The sequence below is a fragment of the Plectropomus leopardus genome, chromosome 8, assembly GCF_026936395.1.
Source record: "Plectropomus leopardus strain MGB_pleo_1.0 chromosome 8, ASM2693639v1, whole genome shotgun sequence".
NCBI classification, from domain to species: domain Eukaryota; kingdom Metazoa; phylum Chordata; class Actinopteri; order Perciformes; family Serranidae; genus Plectropomus; species Plectropomus leopardus.
In genome coordinates this window covers 28,237,450-28,254,329 of record NC_142183.1, presented here as the reverse complement: position 1 = coordinate 28,254,329, position 16,880 = coordinate 28,237,450, and the positions used below count along the sequence as shown (strand labels likewise).

The following is a 16,880-nucleotide window of genomic DNA, read 5'->3' as shown; positions in this document are numbered from 1 at the left end:
CAGTGTGTCAGATCAATGGAAAAGAGATGGTGAATTGGTTTGTAATCAAGGATTTAAAATGCACTTGTCATTCGTGCTGATTTACGGGGCTCAGTGGGCAAACATGCTGTTCCACCAGAAATATCTCTAAATGCACAACAGGGTACAAATTCTAGAGATTATTTTAATAACATCTTAGTTTTGTTTGTTACTTAGTTAAAATCTCCTTAAAATTAGCATAGGAGAAACCAATTGTTGATCATCCTTAAATCTTCAATATACAACCCGTTGCTAATCGGCACAAGCATAAGTATTAGTATTGCATTACTATTTTAATTGACACAGTCATTAGTGTTCAAGCCATGATCATTAGTGTGGGTTCAAGGTCCAAGTTAATTTTCTCATTTCAACCATTAAAAATATTTCTGAAAATAAATAAATAAATAAATACATTTAATACTGTTTATCTCTCAACAAAAAAATATGTTTCCTGAGTTTTAAACCATTGTCCAAACTGCATTTTTATATTCAGCCCTGCTTCTCAATTTTGGTGGTGTCTTCCTCTATGAAATGAGACAACCCTTCACCTTCAAGACCCTGATTCATCATTGCTAGTTGTTGATGGCACTTAAACAGCCTGATTATGGCAATAATTTTAACAATGACATTTGCCGCTCATCTGATGCAGAAGATGAACGGCAAATGCAGAAGCATGGAGGCTCACAATTTCTCGTTTACTAAAGTTTCACTATCAATCCATCAAACAAGTCTTAAAATGAATAAGAACACTATTTTATTACCAGACCATAAGTGGCGCTCTGTAGGCTAACATTAGCTACCCGTGCTCCTACCCTGCTGGTCTGCACTGACATTAGAGGAGCCATAAAAAGTGCAGCAACTTTGTTACTAGACTTACGTTAAATTTCAGGCTACATCTGCCATCAAAGGGGGGAATATGACATGAAAATCTATTAAAATGCGGGGCTGTCATGCACAAATCAGCGATAACAATGTGATGTTAGCAGGCGGGCTATTTACCAAGACATCAGTATACTAGAAGCAATTTCTTTTGTTATGCTTGTTAAAAAGAAAAGGACGATAATACAATTATACAACATTAGACCTATTTATTATACAATGGCTATTCTAATCTTTATTATCTTTATAACATATTTATTAACAAAGAAAATACATATGTGGGTTTCTTTTGGTGCTTGAGCAGCCATCGTGCTGATGATTTCTCGTAACACTTGGTTTGGAGGGGCCTCTCTGAAAAACCTCTGATTGGAGGGCATGTTGCCCTCACATTTTGCCCTCTTCCTCTATCCAAACAAGGGTCAGGGCAACCTACCCCTCGGCGTGAACATGTAAAATGGAAGGGGTAGAGGCTAAGTGGTAGGGGCAAGGGGTGTACTGGGATTGAGCCTGCATTTTACAACCACAGACCAGTACAATAAGAAAAAACTCTCTATCCCCAGCTTCCCTGTGGGGGACAATGTCTTATTGATGACAGAAGTCAGAGGAGACCAGGAAGACTTGTTCCAGCTAACAGGCGAGGAGAAGAAAGAAATAAAAAAATAAAAACTGTAATACTGTACACGAGCAGCATTGACACATTACTGGAATCCACTCCTGTCAGCTAATGACTAAGGGTATAACGATTAACCAATTTAAATCGACACTGCAGGCTTAATGTCTGAAATATGTGTGCATTAATTCAAAAACCTTGAACTATGCTAAAGCTAGGAGGGAATCAGAGCAGAATCTGCAGACTTTTCTGTATTAGAAAAGCTTAATATGACAGGCGAATTTTGGTTTAAGTTTACGACTACACGTGCCATTTTCTGCTGTAAGTCAAGGGAAGCCATACTTACCCTATTAGTCAGGCTATTATTGTCATTTCAATAAAAAGATCAAATAATTCCTCTTGTCATATGACTGTAACACAAGGAAATGTATGCATTAATTTTTATCTTGTGGCCGGCTTTTACAGCTTCTATAGACAATTTCTTAATTTACGGAAGCATAGTCCCTCTGGATTGTAGTGGTGGAATGGTTGGTCATTTTGTGTGGTGAAGAAGGGTACCGAGTTGCTGCGGCACAGGCATTTATGCCTTTTAAAGCCAGGTGAATATAGCTGTGTATAAGTCTGTGTGGGTGTGTACGGACTGCTTGACTGGCATCTCCCTGACTCTCCTGTTAGCTTTTCTGCATTGCCCAGGGTGGAACAAACTAAACCCTTATTCTTAATGGTGTATGGAGTTTGGTGACCTCACATAATTCCCAGCACAGCTGCTTCCACCTTTAACATGATGCCATGTTCACACTGGATGGATGGTAGTAAAGGGGAACATTTCCATGTTTACGACTTGGCTGTGTGAGAGTGAACTGACAACACAGCACTCTATTTATTGAATTTTAATTGCTATGTCAATGACAGGCACGGTATTAGGCGGCCATGCTAGTGTGGATTTCAGGTACCTTGTGTTATTATTAAGTGCCAAGTCACATATATAAGAGCTTTCAGAAAAATATCCCGCTGTAATTACGAAGGAAAAGGTGTGATGGCCAGGCGCAGAAGTGTTCATTAGTGAGTCTGCTGCGGTGAGATTTTTGCACTGCATTCATCGTTAAAAAAATGCTGATTCGCATCAGTATGTTGAAGCAAACATTGTGAGGATGTGAAGGGCCATCTTCTGCAGGCAACAAGCATCTTCAGCAGGGACATTTTTTTCTGTCTAGAAAGTGACAGGGGTCACAGAAACAGGAATTCTCAGAAGTCATTCAACTGAAAGCCCCATTCACACAGCCTGTGCAAGATGAGAAAATCGTGCTGTTATTCCGCATTGCTGTTCTGTATAAAAGGTATGATGGGGGGACAGAGCTGTTTCAACTTTAAACCGGCAGCAGAGGCAGTGACAGCGCTGACTGTACGTCTTTATAAAAGCGACAGACAGCAGGACATGACAAGTGTAATGTGTGGACGATGTTTTGTGTGTGCAACCTATTGCCAGGAGATTTAAAAACGCAGCTAGCATCTGTTAGCAGCTAGTCTCATGTAGCGTGATCTGTTTCCAGAGCATTATGTCATTGCTGGAGAAAGTCTTGGAATCACTGCTATTCTTTCTGATTTGGGGGAAAAAACACTGACTTGTTTTTGTTTCTTAAAATGAATCACAAGCATGCTGGCTGATGCTTCGTCTGGGATACAACCACAGTACTCTGGCAAAATAGTGCCAGGGGTGAATTTTTTTCTGTGGAACATTTGCACATGGGGAAGTAAGCACTGTCAGTAAAATGACCCCGCAAAAGAAAATGCCACAAAAACCAACAGTCATCACAGACAAACATGATTTGATAATCATTGCCCTAGAGGTAAAGTACAACTATATTTTAGCTCTGGAGAAGCTCACTGAGCCCATTAAAACACAAAAAGTTTGCGTACTGTAGGTTGCTCCACCATAACATTATTAGGACGATATCATAGAAGTCAATGTCACTCTCACATGCAATTTCCAGAGTTTAGAGACATGGCAATTCAACTCCGACTGGCCGTGTCACAAAACAGATAAACATCAGGCAAGAGAGTCTTATAAGATGGAGTCTGAACTTGTCTGACGTGCGCTCACAAGTTGTTCTAATTGTAGATCGTAATAACAGTTGGCCAACACAATAAAGCAGGCATGCCTTATTGCAAATCCAAATCTTTATCAAAACTCAGAACTCAGTGTATGAGTCGAAGATTGTTGTTTCCCGTAGCAACAGGCATTTGGAGAAGGTAACACGCAGATAATAGAAGGAAGGGAGAATGCTGGCTAAAATCAGTGACCAAACGGCAGGCTTAAATCCACAGTCTGCCTCCGGTGAGTCAGACTAGTTAGCAGCTAACTCAAAGAAGCAGAAGAGCAACAGGAAATGTCTGCAAAGTTGGGAGCAAATGATGTCCAGGAGCTCTTTACAGTCCAAGCTGAGGATGAGATCAACAGCCATATAACAAGGAAGGTAAATGATTGTTATTGCCATTTTATGCAATTGTAATTATTTAGAAAGTGCTGCCTGATGTTATATGTCACATTAGAGCATAATGAAGGGTCTTCATTTTGGCGCTAACAGAGGATCACTGTGTAAAAGACCCAGAGGCAGATCCTCTGTCCTTCAATCAAGAATTCAGTGACCTTTTTGACAAGAAATGGGTTTTCAAATGCACAGCAAAACTTGTTTTTCCAAGCTCAGGTCCTCAAAGTGGGTTTGGGTACTTTCAAACAGCTTCTCCAGGAGCTCAGCATAGTTCTGAAGGTGATATTTTTTTTCCTCGGGTTTGTTCCAAAAGCTTTGGAGAGTGCAGCGTGCCCTCCTGTGTGTCAAGTTTAAACACCTCCAGCTTCCTCTGAAAACGCGCGCACCGCAGACATGGGGTCACTGTGTTGTTTCTGCCCTGAAGCTCGACATTAAAGTCATAGAGGTGGGATGTTATATCTGTCAGAAATGTAACAGCCTCTTTTTTTTCTCCATTTTGCCGGAAATCCACAAACATTTTGGCTTTTGCATTTCTAAGGGTTTTAAACTCTGTGAGAATGGCCAAAAAACATCCCAGTAGTTTGCCACTGCTGACCCAGCTTACATCATCGTGGAGGAGCTTGCACCAACCACTGTCAGAAATGTGTCTTATCACAGTTTTCGTGGCTTCTGAGTGCATTTCACCTAGACTAACACATAGAAACAGTGTGGATTATGCAGTGATATATCAGACTAGGGTGGTGAGTTTCTAAGTGTTGCACCAGCCCCCCCCCCCACACTCTCTGTCTCTCTCTCTCTCTCTCACTGTCATCAAAGGTGCTCCATCCATGCTGATTCATCCATAGCAAGTGAGATGAATTGTGCCTTTTTTATGCCATCACAAAGTTGATGGAGCAAATCTTCAGCATGAATCTGTGTTCGACTTGGTGCAGAGCAACCTGAAAGTGGTATCTGATTTATTTTGTCCTTCATTTCATCCTTTTCCTTCCAGCATGGCCTCGCTCATACACTCTTTTATTAAATCAGTGTCCGAGAGGGGCTTCTCATGTTTGCCTTGGACTCATGCTCTCAGTAAAGCCTCTCTTGCTGTGTCACTGATTTTATAGTAATTCTGCCATGGGCTTGATATGACAACTTCAACTGGTTTAGTTTTGCGGTTCTTACCTTCTTGTTCTGGGGATGGCGTTGCTCAAAATTGGTATGTTTGGTGTTGTAGTCTTGTTTATGTTACCACACTTTCCTATAAATGGGACTGACAAACTGGTACTTCACAAACTATCAGTACCCGCTCAGGGAAGATAGAAAGTCAAAGGTCCTATTGATGTCCGTGTTGTTTTACTGGTGTTTGAATTATAATTTTGACACATCTCTGTGCATTAATTTCTTGTTAAACGTTTTTTATATACTTGTCTGATAAGTGTTTTGCTACCTTGCCTAAAAACTGAGCTTTCACAATACTTTAATAAATTAAGGTTGATCACTGTCAGGTCTCTTCATTTTCCCCCCATTCAGGTAGATGAATGACTCAGCAGAGTGTCTGGAAATTGCCTATCTAAACTTCTATATTTGATATAGGGATGTCAGTTTCCATTAATTTTGCTTTTGATAGGCTGACATCCATTAATTGGTAACTAAACAGTTATTTTTTTGGGAAAAAAAGTATAATACAAGTGCCCTTTTATTAAAGTCCAATGTTCCACTGCCTCAGTGAACTTTTTCAAGCATTTAAAATATTAATATTTATTGTTATCAATATTAATGTTTTGTGCTGTAAATGTTAACTTTTATTTTATTTTCAGTTGGCTTTACTGACAGACAGCCAGTCAGCCGCGTTAACATATGGAAACACGCCCACTGCCTAGCCTTCGGTCTCCATTGGTTCCTGCCGCTCTGCACTATGCACCACCCTGGTCTTGTGGAAGCTAACGTTAGGGAGCTCGCAGCCCTGCTCAGTCGGTGACTACAGCTGGTAACACAGTCCCTTTGGCAGAATGCGTTGCTACGGAAACATTGTGCCCTCCCCCCAGGACGCCCCGGTTAGTAAGTAATTTCATTTTGAGCTGCAAGCACTCTTTCAGCATTATTAAGTTTAGCACCACTAGTCGTGCTGACACTGCCATCGGCACTAGCAGAGCTAACAGTACTTGTGACACTGAAGGGGTTTAACGGTTCGAAATTGAGCATCTCACTCAAGGAAGCAACCTGGGGGAAGACCAGAGAGTGGGCACAATGTTGGGTCCGGATGGCGTTACTGGCATTAAATGTCAAACAAGTGCACTAGTAGCAATCTAGCTCCTCCCAGACTTGGCTGATGGGTGGTGCATTTAAGTGGAGCAGCAAAATTAGCATATAGACCAAATTGTGCAACTGCTCAAAAATATTTTCGATGGTTAACCGATTAATAAAAGTTAACCACTAACTTCTCTAATTTGACTGAATCACAAGTATTGTTTGGCTTAATGTCAGCAGCTGCTGGTGCTGCTTTTCTGTATGACTTTAACATGACTGCAGCAGCCTCCCACTCAAGCTAAAGTTAGCTGACCAGCATCATTCAGCAATGTACTACACTGACTGTGAATATTCATGTATGTATTGTGCCATAAATCTCAGTGTGAAAGTCTTGGTAAACCCGCTACACAACAGCTTTTTCGTCATTTCTTTCCTTATATGGCAGCATGTTTCTTTCGCCAAAAAGGAGAAAAGGCATTCGCAATGGCCCCCTGCTGGTTTGGTCAATGGGATGGAGCCAAAGCCCCTTTATTTTTTTTATACAACACTGGAGGAAAACAAATTGAAGATATTGTTTTTGATTTATTGTTCATGCAATTAACTCTTTGGTTTGTGTTAGTATTTCAAATCTGTGTATTTAACATAGAAATTTGAAGACGTGTTTAAACCTCCTCTGTGTACGCTGTTGCCGTCCACACAGGACACTGAATTGTTTTCTCCCAAAAAGGGTTGCGCTGGTGATGAGAACCTGGTCTGGATGATGTATCGCTGTTTAATTGCAAGTAAAGCAGACTGGTCTTGTTCACCTCTTGGGCATATCAAATGCTTATTTCGCAGCCTACTGATATACACACGTTTTTCACTGTCAAATTTTGTTCTGGGTGCTGAATAAATTGTATTTCTGTCCGTATCTGGACAGCAGTGTGCCCACTGAGTATGTCTGAAACAGACTTGTTATAGTAAGAATAGCTCAGGTGCAAATAATAACATTGATGATGGCCTGATGCCATTGAAGCACCCCAGTAAAGCATGATGCACAATACCAGCATCCTGAAATTGGAACACAAGAATGGTCCGTTGCCATGATTACTAGTTTTATTAGTCACACCTGTGCTTTTCCTGCTGTGACATGGCAAAATGTCTGCTGTGGAAAAGTGGCACACGAGGCAGACTTTTTTCATTTTGACAAAAGAATTGCACAATTATTATTATTAAGGTAAAGAACATAAATGAGGTAATTACCTTCTCTTCAAACAACAATTATAATAGCTAAAACTGGACAACTAAAGAGTAGAAACATTAGTGTTGCCTGGTTAAATCAATTCATATTTTAAAAAATGCTCATGGCAGGATTGAGAAATAAGCACAACCAGCATGAATCCATCAATCCGTCCTAGCTGGTGTCGACATGGCAGGCTGCTGGTGGTGATGTGTGGGGTGTTTTCTGTGGCAGAACACAGTAGGGTCCTTGAACCAATTAGGCATTATTTGAATGCCACTGCATATCTGAATAGTTGAGGGCGCACAGTGAAAGTGCTATTTTATCAAAGCTTTAAATGTTTTGTCTCTTCAGTCAAAGCAAAACAAAGGGATCAGTCATAACATTAATACTTGTGCAGGGTTTATGCTTCAGAGAACTGATAGCTTATATAAACATACTTGCATTTTAAAAGGAAAAAAAGTCAGCGGCACTATTATTTATAGGATAAATCTAATCATCATAGAATTGTGCTGTAATTATCCTTTGTCTGACAAAACAGAACATTGTGTGTGTTATCCAATAATTAATAATTCATACATAATTCAAAATGTGGTGAGTAAATCCAGAATGAAAGAATATTTCTGAGCCAACATTGCGGAGGTTTTTCATTTTCTAAAACAGCGACCACCCACAGAGAGGACATGACACAGGAGGAATTTATAGATGCGGATATATCATCGAGGATTATTCATGTTGTAACACAGCATTGTGACCGACTTGGATTGATAGATGTGCTAATGAAACCAATATAAAATGTGATGTCAATATCATATGAAAAAAAAATCACCCTCCCACGCAGATTTTTCAATTACTATACTTCCAGGAGAGAAAATAGATCCAGGCTTATCAAAGTGGGTTTTTATGAGATTTTGGTAGAAGTCACTGTGTTTCTCAATACTGATTCTGAATGCATCACACTCTGCCAAGTATGAAATAGTGGCATGTGCAAACTACCTGACTTTTCTTTATCAAATCTGGGTATAATAAATAACTCAAAATGTCAGAGTGATGAGCTCCTTCAATAGAAAAGTACTGACCTTCAGAAAACTAGTCATAGCCTAGTCCTCCAGCTAGGTGCACCAAACATTACTGAATACTGATCCATGAGCACAAATTCTCTATATATTAGCCTGGAGGGATGCTAAATGTAATTCATGCTTGCGGCAATGTTGTGTAGTAACTGTGAGCTGACTTAGAAAGTGACTTCTTCAGATGTAGTGTCTATGTTCTCTTACCTCGAGGGTTATTGAGCGCAGCTTCCGTGGCCTTTCTGCCCTCTCCACAGTGGCTCTGGTCAAAAGGCAGACACTGCTCCCCTGTCCCAGCCACTACCTCCAGGTTGCGAGATGGATCTTTTGGTTGCCCAAGGTTTCGCACGCGGTACACTCTGCGGCTGCTGGTGTCAGACACGTAAAGAACCTCCCCCATTGGATCCATGGCCAGGTAATACTTGTGAGCAGGGCTCGTGCTAGTGAGAGAAAGTTATGGAGAGGTAAGTTAGACAGCAAAGATATTTTAGATCAGTGGTTCCCAACCTTTTTCCTTAAGCGACTCGTTTATTGGCAATAAGTAAAGTGATGACCCTAGACAAGTGACTTTTTATGGATATATTATATTCAGTGCATAAAAGTAATAGTACAGAGCAACTGATAAACTGTACAATTAACTCAAATAATGAACGCAATAACTGCAGGAAGTACAAATTTTAACAGATCATTTCCTGGTAATATTGCATCAGAGATGAGTTTTCTTGATAGTTATATAAAGTCTGTATGATTCTCTAGCAGTATTATGCATTTATTCTATTTTAAACAACCATACATACTTAATAGGCTTCTTTTTTTCGTTGTTGACAATTTCAGTGTTTTCTTCTACCAGACAGCTGGCCATTGGTCTACACAGGTCTTCACCATGCCTTCATCTTGTAAGATTTTTGTCGTGTAGTTTATTTCTTAAATAGTACTCTGAACTTCAAAAAAGTTTTCACCACAGAAATAAACTAAATACTGATATAAAGATATTTTATTATTTATTTATATATAAGTTTTCTTACACCATTAAAATCAGGAAGGTCTCACGACTCCCCATAAAGCTTTTGCAATCCCTAGTGGGGGTTGGGACCCCCAAGTTGGGAACTTGTGTTTATGATTATGAAACTTTTTTTTCTTAGGCCATTTTCCAAAAAGCATTTTGTTTGGATTTTAGAAAATGTTCCTTTTTTCTTTCTTACTCAACCAAAGTGACACAAACTGTGAGAATATCCTAGTTTAGGAAACTAGAATATTACCCAGTATTTATGACTAGACAACATCAACTGAAGTAATGGCATTTAGAGTTTATCAGGTCACACCAGTGAAAAGCATCAGTATGAGAGACTCCAGGAGTAAACTTGTGTCTGTGCTGGCACAACACGACTAATGCCCTCCAATTAAAATAGCACAGATCCCCACAGCAATAATCTAATTCTCAGGATTTTGTATCAGCAAGTTTGTTGAAGTAATAATCTCAAAGATTTTCATTTAAGTCACTAGCTATCGCCAAATGAGGTAACACAATGGTGATAGAGCCTATGGCGCACTGATGAATGTCCTTGCATTTGCAGTATTACACACTGGGGAAAATCACAAGCAGCGCACAGTCATTAATAATCTGCTCTCTCACACACTGATACATGTATAAATGCATATACACACACATGCATCGTCTATACCGACAACCATTTCATCTCCCCAGCTGTAGGGCTCATGAAACAATCTGACATAAATAATTTCACATTAGCCTGATTTCAACAGTCTACAAACACACACACACTGCGACCACAGCATATTACCATAGATGCCACCAAAACAGAAGAAAATGGAGATCTTCAAGACTGTAACTTTAAAACTTCAACCGCTCTGAGGAGATCAGACTGGTTAGTTTCTTTTCCTGATTTAAATCCCTCTTAAAAACACACTTTAATAAATGTGCGTCCACTGGGTTTTTGACCTGAACTCATTTTTTCTGAAAGTCACTTCTTAAAACCTAAACATATACAAAGGCAGTGCCTTAACTTTTGTTTTACTGACTGTTTCATTTTATGTATTTTTTAAAATGTATTTTTAAACTGTTTTCAATTTTCATTGCCTGTTTTCTATTTTTGTAAAGCAGTTTGGAACTTTATTATGAAAAGCGCCATATAAATAAAGTTTATTATTTTTATTTTTATTTTATTATTATCATGATGATGATTATGATGATTATTATTAGTAGTATTAATAGTAGTAGTAGTACTATTAGTATTATTATTACAAAAATGTTAATAGGGTTATGAATTTAAAGAATTAAACCAATAACTGATATGCTGTATGTCACTACTACTTGCTTAATACTTAATATTCACAAGCAGCAAGGCCAACCAGAACTAGTCTCACACACCTTAAAAATACTACACTCTGACTACATGGGAAAAAAACAAAAAAACATTTATCACATTCTGTGTCAAGAAAACCTAGTTTTTCTTCAAGAGTAATATAAGCTCTATTTTAAGTTGGTGCACAAAGAAACAAACGTGATTATTTTCCAAATTTTGACCCCTTGCTTTCATATTATCAGCATTTACTTGTACTTTTACTTTCAATACGTAAGTACATTTAATTAAAAAAAAAAAAATTACTTTGATACTTGAGTACAGTGAATATCAGATGCTTTAGGACTTTTGCTCGAGTAATATTCTAGGTGACTTTAACTTCTACCGTCCTATGTGAAATTCAGAGTGTACAGTGTATGAGTTGTCTGCACACAGTTTTTAGCATGGGGGGGTTAGGCTTGTGGTTGGTAGCTGACCGTGCTAACTCCATAGACAGCACAAAAAATCTGGCAACAGTCCTTGCAGAGCTGGCAGTTTTAACTAAGGGGGAACCAGTGGTGAGACGCTACACTTTCGCAAAGACACCGTCCCAATATCAGCGGCGTATGAGCATAGTGAAAAGTGGTGGCGATGAGCTAGCTAGTGGGATACACATACACACACAAGCATGCAAGCGTGGCCTGACCGTCTTACCACAACAAAGAACAGAGAGACTCACTTTACAACACACACAGAGGGAGTGTGGCTTCATTCTCTGCTCAGAACGACATTACTCCACGATGTCTACACAGCAAAGAGGAGTTTGCTGCTTTATTAATGTTCTACAGGTCATATACAGAGCATTTAAAGAGGAAAGTGGTGCCCCTGGATACAGAGGTCTGATAAGAGTCTTGCTAATGTGCAAGGCCTTTGTCTACATTACAGAACAGACTGTATGCTGCGTGCACCTAATGACAGTTTTCAAGGACCCTGGAATATGTAACAGTAGTGTATGCCAAGGTGAACATTAAGTAATTGCTTCTTTTGTAATTGATCTGTTCAGAGTAGTGATTAACTATATTGACATTTTCACTCTATATAAAACTGAATTTCAATCATTCTAACTTCATAATTACATACCTTATTTCTAAAGCATAAAAATGTCACAGATGTAGCGAAGAAATACAGTCAATATCGGGCTTGCTCATTTTTACTTTATAAGGAAATGAGGGAGATCTGATGCCTCGGTTGAGGGTTTAATGTGCGCTTCCGTATAATGCTCACCTATAATATCAGTTCAAAAACATCCGTATGCAGGGAGCAACAATTGCTTAAAGGGATGTCAGGAAGACGATTTTGTGTGAGCCAAGATTTGCAAGTGCCAGTTACATGTTTGACAGCGTAAATGTGAGCACTTTTCAGGCAGAGATAAGGAACCTTATGTATTAATGTATGTGCAGGCTGGATAAGGTGGGGAACAACATAATTCATGCATTCATAAATCCTACCAAAAGCAGCAGCCTTATACAATATTTCCATGATATGATCCCTCTGTTGCAAGAGTCGAGTGGTGCATGTTGAGAATGGGTTGGGAGTATAAGTCGTACGTGTTTCTGTTTTTGATTTCATGTGCTCTATATATTATGAGATAGCTGGAAAACGTTGTCTTTCGCGCTTCATTTTATCTTCAACTCCTATGGCACACGGCCCAGAAAACAGCAAATTAAATTGAGAGCAACAGGAAAACAGGAGAGACAATAACAGGGAGTGGGGATAACATGCAACAAAGGTCCAGACCAAAATTAAACCCAGAACATTCGTAAAGCTAAATTTGGCCTAAGCCAAATGAGCCATGTGGACACATAATTGTCTATTGTTCTAGCTGTTATTGTTAGTTTATGAAAGGTAGGAGTGGACAAAAGGCTGGAAGTTTATTCAGCATAAGTCTGGAAAATACAGTGTGTTGTGTGGAGGAAGGAACATATTATAGAGTTATGTACTTTTCATACTGTTTTAATAAAACTGTCTTTTGTCCTCAGGCTTAAGAAAGCATATTATGAGCAGTGACTTCATTTACCCTTATGTTGACAGTATAGTGTACTCTGTGTAGGAGGACTGCCAACACTGTGGGAATGTAGCTGTACAGAGAACGCTTGACTTGCTTCTGTACATATAGCTTGCAGTTTATTAATTACAGAAAACCTCAGATAATGTCAGGTTATCGTGGTCTATTATTGTGACTTGGACATAGTGATCGCAAAAGGAAAATGTGAGCGAGATTTTGAATTTTTGCACTTTGAAAATTGTAACTAACTGAGATCCAAGCAATTACTTTGTACCGTGAAATCCAATGTCAGCCGGGTCTGGTCAAAGGCTTCCTGCCAATTAAACTCAAAGACACCCTGTGAAAAATGCCTTTTTCTTCTTTTTTCAATAAGAAAAAGTCTTGCAAAGGAAATTACAATGTCAAGAAAAATATTTCTAATGTCATGCTTCTGCACATTCTTCTGCAATTAGCAGATACACTTTTTAACAGAGCTAAAAGCCTTCTTGTTATTTAACAAATTACTTCCTATGATTTTCTGCTTTATTTGGACGGCAGTTGTTCGTTGTAAGGCTATTTTGCCCTCACCAGCCCTTACTATAAAGAGGAAGCTTACTTCCGATAGTAGCCTGAACCTTCTCCCAACCCACAAAAAAAAAAACAAAAAACACTTGCAACATAGGCAGGGCTGCTGTCAGTCATCGAGTCCATTAAGTGCATAACTGTTTACAGAGCTCTGCACTGAACTGCACATACATAATTTAAACTTGATCCTAAGAGAGTTATTCACAGAGTTTCAAAGTGTGCCACGGTTCCGCGCAGCATATCATATTTGTTCGGCCTCTTGAAGCTACCACAAGCATTGCACGGTGCATATAACCGATTACAAATCACTTCCCCTGTCTTTTTCTCAATTAGACGCTCACAGCTCTGAATACATTTATCCAGTGGAAGGGAAATGAACAACAATAACAACCACAGCACAAACAATTCCACTCTAGTGTCCCTTGTTCCCTCCATACAAAGTAAGAAAACAATGATCGGAGTTGATAGACATAGTGATCTGGCTGTTCTTGACTGTCTCTCTGAATCGACTGTCTGGGCTCTCAGATAAAATTGTAGGGAACTTTCTCCTCCTGGGACCTCAATTTTGGCCAATCTTCATGTTGCTACAGTAAAAATCAGGATTTTTGTTTGTCTTGCAACCCAAAATCAAAGGAGAAAGTAATCTCTGTCGAAATTTGTGGGGAACATACTAGCAGGCATTATGTTTTATAATTCCTGTGAATACAATCCAAATCATCTGCCTCTTTCTTATGTGTTTTGTATATACTCTGATTTAATATCTTATTTTGACAAGTAGACATAGCCACTCGAGAATCCAGGGCCGTTTCAATGTATTTATCAAAAAGGTCAGAATACAGGCGCACTCTAACTTTAGCCACAGCTGGTTTGACCACAGAGATGTGAGTAAGGGCTAGCTTGACCACTGTCTTTAAATAGGTCAGTGTCCTTTGCTTCTCTGGTGGTCGAGAGGCAGCGTCTGCATCGCCTTGGCTGCCAGATGATGGTGTTCAAACCTATATTTTACAGCAACACCGTATGCTGCAACTGAAGCGAGTAATGTGCGGTCTTTAAAAGATACACAACCATAAAAAGATTTTTAAAAATCTATTGGAATAATAATACCACAGCGCTGACATTCACAAAAAATAATAAACTATACATGATTAAGGGACATTATTTTAAGCGTAAGTATATTACTTTACAAAGGTATATTTTTTTATTTGAAAAAACAAATGAATGAAACCATTAACTCTGGGTGTCTATTTGCCGTGGCAGGCCTCTCCTCCAGTATATATTGGTAAGGGAAGCACTGGAAGAATAGACAATAGTTTTACACTGAGTATATCCCATATTGTCTCCCTTGGAGAGCACCTTGTTTTGAAGCCCTCTTGGCTGATAGGCACTTTGCTGGGAAAAAATGTGGAGTGAAAAGCTTTGAAAGCTGAATGTGGATGAATAATTAATGCATTTGACTTGGGAGAACAATAGTATAGAATAAAAGAGAAACACTAACATGCTGCTAACAGTAAAAAGCTGCTGCGGAGAAAAAGGAGGAAGCAGGAACTAAAGGAGAAACCTCCAGGGTGAAGAGAGGGTATCCTAAGTGCCTTCAGAAAAATACAGTTGCTACAGACTTAGACCTGGGTTCCCAGCCTAGTGTAAACCTAATCTGACGTGCCCCACAGCTCTGTCAGATTAACTGAAGTGCCCTTTCATTTACACCAGCTGTCATGGTCCAGATGTGTTCTTATGAATTGATTATATCAAAGTGAATAGAATATTGGATGTCAGTATAACATTTTTCATACAGCTGAATAGTTTCACTTGGAGAGGCAGAAACTTGGCATTTCAGCTATTTAGTCATTACTTCAGGCTAACTATTTTCAAGTGTTTTACTTTTAGCTTTTTCAAGTATTTATTCATTCCATGGTTGGAAATTAGCATCAGCCACCAGCCAAATGCTTGGAAAATATGCAAGTGACTGCCAGATTTTTTTTACTCACCAGCCAACCCCCCCCCCAAAAACCCAATGGTAATCTATTGAGTGGCTGGTAGATTTTAAAATGCACCAGTCAAACTTAATTTCCAAACATGGTTTTAGCGAGTGGTTTCATCTGTTTACCTTTGTTACTTTTAGCTTTGTTAGCTCTTTATTCATTACTTTTAACATGACTTTAACTGTTAACATTAATTTTAGCAAACTAATTCAAAAATATTTCAGAAAACAAGCTATCAATTTCAGTTGCAGGCACAAAACAAAGCCAGCAACCGAGCATAAAAGTCTATTAAACTAACAATAAAACCTCAAAAAATAATAATAAAAATGAAGAATAAAACACTAAGAGATACAAAAAAAATGTGTCAGAACTGATTTACAAAAGGTAATATTCAATAAAATAATAATACTAAAAATATACTATTAAAGGAGAGTAACAAACATGAATTAAAAATAAATAAAATAACTAAAAACAGAAAAAATAAGACAAATGGACAAATAAAACATGACAACACACAAGTAAAACCAACAAAATAAAATAATACAAAAACCAATTAGCCAGCAAAAGTACACCTAAGCCAAAACCAATAAAATAATTAAAAGAAAATAAAGTTTGACTTTATTCTATAACTATTAAGTATTAATAATACATAACTATTAGGTAGTTGTTTCAAATGTTTATGCATTAGGGTACTTTTAGCTATCTCAGCCATTTATCTATTTCTTAAAGCTAACAATTTCAGCTGTTTATCTAGCACATTTAATGATCTATTTTAATCATACTTTTTTTTTTTGTTTTTCCAACTCTTTTTGTTCTAACCATGACCTATCATTTATTATTTCAAGCTAACTGTTTTTACTAACTATTTTTAGTCGCATGCATCAGTCCATGCTGTTGGAGGTGCAAGCACCAGGCGAACACATCAGTGGTGGAGGTGAAAACTGCAAACACTAACCAGGCACTTTTTTGGTAAATGTCATCCAAGAAGCTGTAGCACGCCACGAACAGAGGTTGGAGCTTTGTGGACTAAAGGATCGTCAGTACAGATTGCCTGCTGATGTTTACTGATTCCCAAATGAATTAATGAAAGGCCACCAGTTAATTTGAAACATTTATGTTTACCTGACTGCAACTCTTAATGCCTATACTATGAAGCTGGTTATTTAGTACAGGAACTGCTAAGAATGCGTCACATAAAAACACTTAAAGTAATGCCAGACTGTTGCTGCTACTAAAGCAAAAAGTGGAAAAGAAGTTAACGACTTATGAGACCTATCTGACCGAAATGTTGCGTTTATAATTACGGGAGCCGAATGTTATTTTGTCTTTGGTTTTTAATTCCAGTAATGGACACACAGATGTCTCTTGTTATTCTGAGCTGTAGTAAGAAGGAATGCAATCAGCCATGCTGTCAGCTGTCCAGGGATAAAATAACTTTGCACAATTAAAATGCAGCAA

General features: G+C 38.6%; 1 protein-coding gene across 2 annotated transcripts in view; it reads right to left on the bottom strand.

Moving 5' to 3' along the window:
- Window positions 1-16,880, bottom strand: part of tenm1 (teneurin transmembrane protein 1) — a 306,672-nt gene that overhangs the window by 47,037 nt on the left and 242,755 nt on the right. For both annotated transcript variants that reach the window (XM_088081314.1, XM_042493760.2), the window contains one exon: window positions 8,722-8,954. In XM_088081314.1, coding sequence (XP_087937440.1) covers window positions 8,722-8,954 — 233 coding nt within the window. The remainder of the gene's footprint in view (window positions 1-8,721; window positions 8,955-16,880) is intronic.